The 5,433-nt window shown below is 58.6% G+C and overlaps 1 protein-coding gene across 2 annotated transcripts in view; it reads right to left on the reverse strand.

Moving 5' to 3' along the window:
• The window catches only part of FCRLB (Fc receptor like B), a 6,203-nt gene extending 1,040 nt beyond the window's left edge, over nucleotides 1–5,163 (reverse strand). Inside the window, exons 1-7 of one of the 2 annotated variants that reach the window (XM_040460959.1) lie at nucleotides 4,918–5,139; nucleotides 4,730–4,826; nucleotides 3,359–3,529; nucleotides 3,043–3,063; nucleotides 2,440–2,694; nucleotides 918–1,184; nucleotides 38–316 (exon numbers count right to left, since the gene is read on the reverse strand). In XM_040460959.1, coding sequence (XP_040316893.1) covers nucleotides 38–316; nucleotides 918–1,184; nucleotides 2,440–2,694; nucleotides 3,043–3,063; nucleotides 3,359–3,506 — 970 coding nt within the window. In that variant the 5' untranslated portion in view covers nucleotides 3,507–3,529; nucleotides 4,730–4,826; nucleotides 4,918–5,139. Of the gene's footprint in view, nucleotides 1–37; nucleotides 317–917; nucleotides 1,185–2,439; nucleotides 2,695–3,042; nucleotides 3,064–3,358; nucleotides 3,530–4,729 lie in introns of both variants that reach the window. The other variant, XM_040460961.1, reaches the window with a different exon arrangement.
• Nucleotides 5,164–5,433: the final 270 nt, after the last annotated feature.

The raw sequence follows: 5,433 nt of genomic DNA on the forward strand, positions 1-5,433 counted from the left end.
GGGGTCGGGGGGCGTCCCCGGGGGTGCGGTCACTCACCGCGCCCGGGGAGCTGCAGCCAAGGGCTGCGTTTCCGGACGCTCCGCGTGGCGGTGGCGGCCTCGCACCAGTACGATTCGAGCTCCTCGACCTCGGGCTCGGGGACCGTGTACTCGGCGCCCCAGTCGAAGCGGCGCACGGGGCGGCTGTACTTGTAGAAGGCGAACTGCAGCGGCGTGTGGCGCTTCTGCGGGTGCAGGCGGGTGTCGCAGCGCACCGCCACCCCGCCGCGGGCCTCCGCCCGGCCGGTCACCCTGAGCACCGGCGCCGGGAACAGCTCTGCAGAGAGGGGTTCCAGGGGCTGAGCGTGCACGGCGGGCCGGCGCAGGGGCCCCAGGGGACGAGGTCCCCGCGTCCGCGGCCCCGCGACCCCTCTGTGCTTCGGGTTTCCCGCGAGCGCTCCTCGCGGACGCGGAGAAGGGGTGGGAGGAGGCTGGGTGCGCGCCGAGGAGGGAGGAGGCCTCCCGAAGGGCGGGGCAGGGGGCTCGAGGGACGGGGAAAGCTTGCAAGGGGGCAGGACCCGGCCAGACGCTTCCTGTCACATCCCGATGACATCCAGTTGGGGTCCCGCGGCCTAGAGGGGTGGCTGCGCCTTCTGCCTGGGGCTGTGGACTGAGCCGCCGCCTATTGGAGTTGGAGTCCCCACCCCGAGTGAGAAGCCAGAGCGTGCTGGAGGGAAGTGACACCCGCCCCCGCGCAGGCTGTGCCTCGATGTCGCCTTCACTGCGCAGGGGAGGAGAGGCCGAGAGCGTGCGTGGCCGGGGGGAGAAATCCGCTGCGTGGCAGCTACCTGACCCCCGCCCTCCCTGCCCGCCCGGTGCCCGTCCCCGAATTTCCCGGGACTCGCTCGCCTCCCTCCTGGGCCCCAGGTGTCCCCCACCTTGCACGGTCACGGCCACCTTGGCGGAGAACATGGGCGCGCTCTCCACCGGGATGCGCATGGTGCCCGAGCACTGGTAGCGGCCGCTGTCGCTGGCGCGCGCCTGTGGCACCGTGTAGTTGGCGCTGGAGTGGAAGTAGCGCACCGCCTTGCCGTCGTGGTAGTAGTGAAGCTTATACACCACCTTGTCGTACCAGCCGCGGCAGCGCACGACCAGCGGCTCGCCCTCGAACACCGCGGCGTAGGGCACTTGCAGGATCAGCCAGTCTACGACAGTCCCCACAGACAGGCCTGACTCCGAGAGAAATCCAACCCTGGGAGTCTCCCTTCTTCTCCGCCTCCCCGCCGCCCTCCCCGCACGGTTGCTCTCCTCGTTCTCGCCAGCTCCCTCCCTGCTCCAGAAGCAGCCGGCGCCCAAGAGGACTCCCCCACCCCCGCCCCCACCCCCAGACACACCCGTTTTAGTTGAAACCTACTTGTCCCCTAGATCTGGGTTTAGAGGTTTCCCCAACCCCCGCAGGACAGTTTTAGGTACCTCCCACCCTACCCTGTATTTATGGGTCACCGTCACCATCATCACCATCGCAGCTAATGCTTATGCAGCCCTAACATGTTCTGGATGCCATTTTAGGAGTTTTACGTTGAGAAAGAATTCTGGAGTAACAGCCACAGTCCCTATGCTCCTCTGTTCCACAAGCAGTAATCACCTTCTCTCGTGGCCAGTATTTTGTCTGTATCACCAACTTCCAAAACACAGAGTATGGACATGGAATGTATGTAAATGCTAAGTAATGATATTTGACTTCTGAATACAAGTTGTGGCCCGTCGAGCTAAGGGGACATAATACTCCCTACAAAATATCCAATCCGGTGCCCTAAAGAAGGGGTTATTGCTATTTCTCATCCTGCTTCGGAAACCCTTTCCGTATCCCCAGGAAGTCAGCCTCCGAATTGGCCCCTGTGCGCGCACGGGCACGTCCACAATAAGCTTTCAAGCGCTTTGTTCAACTGCTGCTTCTGCCGCCCCCTTAACAAGTCATCTTTCATTTCTCGTCGGCGCAACAGCCAAAGGCACAGATACAATTATTTGACTGCTGGGAAGCACAGAGAAGCACCTCGTTGCTCAGCCGGGAGTGATTCTCCCAGCTGCACGCAGCCTGCACGGGACTCTCACTTTCCGGGCTTGGCTCTGCCCTTTCCCTGGCTGAGCCCTCCCCCAAAGCTCCCTGTCCAGTATTACAGGTCCTCAGAGCCTCTCCCCTTCTGAGCTAGTCCCAGAAACAAACACAAATGTTTATTTGCCTCCCACTGCGGCAGAGGGGTGCGGGGACCTTTGGGGCCAGGCAAGCCCTACCACGCGGTCTCACGTCTTAGTGCCAGGCAGGGCCCTGCCTGCTCCAAAGACTCCAGACAGCCCCCGTTTCCTGCCCCAATGGGAGTGGCCCAGTGTCCCCTCCCATAGGAGGGCCAGTTCGGCCAGAGGAGATGTGCGCAGCCCCTGCCCTCGTGTTCAAACACTCACCATTGGAAACAGACAGGTGGATGGGGTCACTGACGGGCGCCCCCCGGGTCTGGCATCGATACACGCCTGGTGTCTGCACCTCGATGCTCTTCTTGTGAGAGGGCAGAAGCAGGTGGCCCAAATACCAGAGAGTGCTGATGGGCCGAAGCTCCAGGAGCGGAGGGTGGTACCCATCACATCGCAGGGTCACCCGCTCCCCCTTGAAGATTGTGGTCCAGGGCGGGTGTAGAGACAATACGGGCTTCTCCAGAGTAGCTGGGGAGGGATGCGGGAGGGGGCGAGGTGGAAAAGAGAATCAAGATGAGGTGCCCAAAATGTAGTCTGGGGTTGGCAAATCTGAGAAAACTCCAGCTCCCAGGACCCAACCCGCGTTACTAAACCAGTCCGATTGTGGAGACACCACGCTGGGTTACAAACTACCAGTCCCTCGATCTGTAGCCGTTTCTCAGTGCTTGGAGGCAAACTGAGTCACAGGGACTGAGGAGGCGTGGGAAGCGACACTGTCCCACGGCCGCCAGGAAGTGGGGAGTACCCAGGGAGCTCCCTTAGGGGGAGTGGTGTGGCGGGTGTAGAAAATTGGGCTCAGGGATGTGGAGGACTCACCAGCTTGCCCGCCGCTTGGAACTGCGACACAGGAATTGAAGAAGAAGAAAAAGAACGTTGGAGGTGAGAGGAAAGCAAGGGCCCTCTTGACCGTAGGAAACCCCCCCATGGGTCTCAAGACCTGTTTTGCTTCTGCTTTTAGTTTCCCCAGCCCCGAGAAAGCCCCCTCCCGAAATAGACAATGAACTGCTGTTTGGAATAGAGGAATATTCCCCAACACACACACACACACACACACACACACACACACACCTTGGCCCATACCCTCCCCCCCAGCCAAAGTGCTTGGGTCTCTGCTGACTCACTGAGGACTCACCCAGGAGCAGAAGGGCCGTCAGAGACCACATGACGGACCTGCCTTCAGAACGGTGCAGGTGCCCTGGCGTAGGGTGGGGGAGGAGGGAGAGAAGGTGGCCAGTGCTGCCGCCTGAGTCCTGGGAGGCATTGCGGCTTCGCTCACCCATTCCTGATTCCTGAAGATGGCGGACCGGAGACAGAGGGACGTGGGCTGGGTAAGCGCAGCCCTCCGGTGTCCCAGGCACCAGGCGCTGTCCCACCTGCCAGCCCTACAGCCGCGCCGCGGCACATCTCAGGCCAGCGCCAGCCTCTGTAGAGAAGGCGTGCTGAGCAGAACCCATGCCGTCTGCGGCCCGAGGAAGCCACAGAGAACCCCAGGCGGTGGCAGGTGACCCTGCCACCTTCGTCCCCCTCCCATTCTCTCTCCTCCCCACCTTCCAGCTGGCCCTGTAAGCCTCAGTTGAGGAAAGACCTCTTCATGTCCTCAGGGTCTACCCAGGGCCTTTATAATGCTGGCTCCCTGGTGACAGACATCGGTGTGAGGCCTAGTGAGGCTGACACTGGGTTCCCTGCACCTGGAGCTCACCGCTGCCCACAGATGAGTGGATGGAAAGGTCTGATTCACCAACCACCTTCTATGTCGCTGTCTTCCAAAGTTCCAGTTAAGAATAGAAATGGGGGGGGGGGGGGGTGGCGCCTGGGTGGCTCAGTCAGGGAAGCATCCAACTTCCTCTCAGGTCACGATCTCACAGTTCATGGGTTCGAGCCCCGCGTGGAGCTCTGTGCTGACAGCTCAGAGCCTGGAGCCTGCTTCGGATTCTGTGTCTCCCTCTCCCTCTGTCCCTCCTCCACCCCACTCTGTCTCTCTCTTAAAAATAAATACACATTAAAAACAGGTTTTTTTTTTTAATTAAAAAAGAAGAAATATGGGGCGCCTAGGTGGCTCAATCAGTTAAGCAGCCAACTCTGGATCTTGGCTCAGGTTATGATCTCACGATTTGTGAGTTCGAGCCCTGTGTCAGGCTCTGCACTGAGTGTGGGGTTACTTGGGATTCTCTCTCTCCCTCTCTCTCTCTGTCCCTACCCCACTCATGCTCTCTCACTCTCTCAAAATGAGTAAATAAACTTAAAAAAAAAAAAAGAATAGAAATGCAATGTGTTTCCCCTTCTTCCTCCCTTCTGGAAAACTTAAACCCTCAGAAATGCGAATCTGGAAAACTTAAACCCTCAGAAATGCGAAAATTCTTTACTACCCACCCCAGTGATCTCGCCCTATGGCATCTCCACTCACTTGTGCCTTCCTTCCTTCTAACCATGCCTACATGCCTCCCCCAACCATTCCCCTGTTCCGGGACTCCTTACCTGTGTCCCCTGTTCCGGGACTCCTTACCTGTGGCAGAGAAGTCACCACATCAGCCCCTCGGAAGCTTCTCAGGTCCAACCTCCCAGCTCTACTTCTCGAGCTTTCCGAGCTATGTGATCATACCCTGAGCAAATGGGCACCTGAATTCTCATGTAAATACTTAATGAAGTTTCCAACCTGATTGTATGTCTCTTTGGACTGTCTCCTGTCCTCACCTGTAGTGCACTGGGGCACCTCCTTCTTCTGGAACCCTGGCAGGAAGGAAAAGGATTGTCAGATGCTGTCACCTCTTAAACACAGTGTCTCCCCTCTTGCTGGCTGACGGCCGGCCTAAGCTCCGGTCTGAGGATTCCCTCAAGTTTCTCTTAAGGTGTCAGTTTTTGTTAAAAATGCAAATGCCTCTTAGGGAAATGTGATTGGCCATTTGAGTTTTGATGGCCACTTTAGACCCTGTATGAGAGCAGGTTTTGATAAAAGACAGGTAGTCATATGTGTCTGAAAAAGAGGGAGGAACCTGATAAGGGCTCAGGGGTGAGGGAGGGAGAGAAGAATTTGATACTGGGAACCGGAGATTATAAACTGCCTGCTTTAGGGGTGCCCCGGCTAGACAAGGCTCCCAAACACCCTGCCTGACTCCTCCTCTAGGGCCAGTGTGGGCCTCACCACATCCTGACTCAGGGGTCTGACTTCTGCACCAGGCCACCGCCCCCGTGGTCAGGATGTAATGCACC

This window comes from Herpailurus yagouaroundi, unplaced genomic scaffold (assembly GCF_014898765.1).
Source record: "Herpailurus yagouaroundi ecotype Mexico unplaced genomic scaffold, PumYag 253, whole genome shotgun sequence".
Taxonomy (NCBI): domain Eukaryota; kingdom Metazoa; phylum Chordata; class Mammalia; order Carnivora; family Felidae; genus Herpailurus; species Herpailurus yagouaroundi.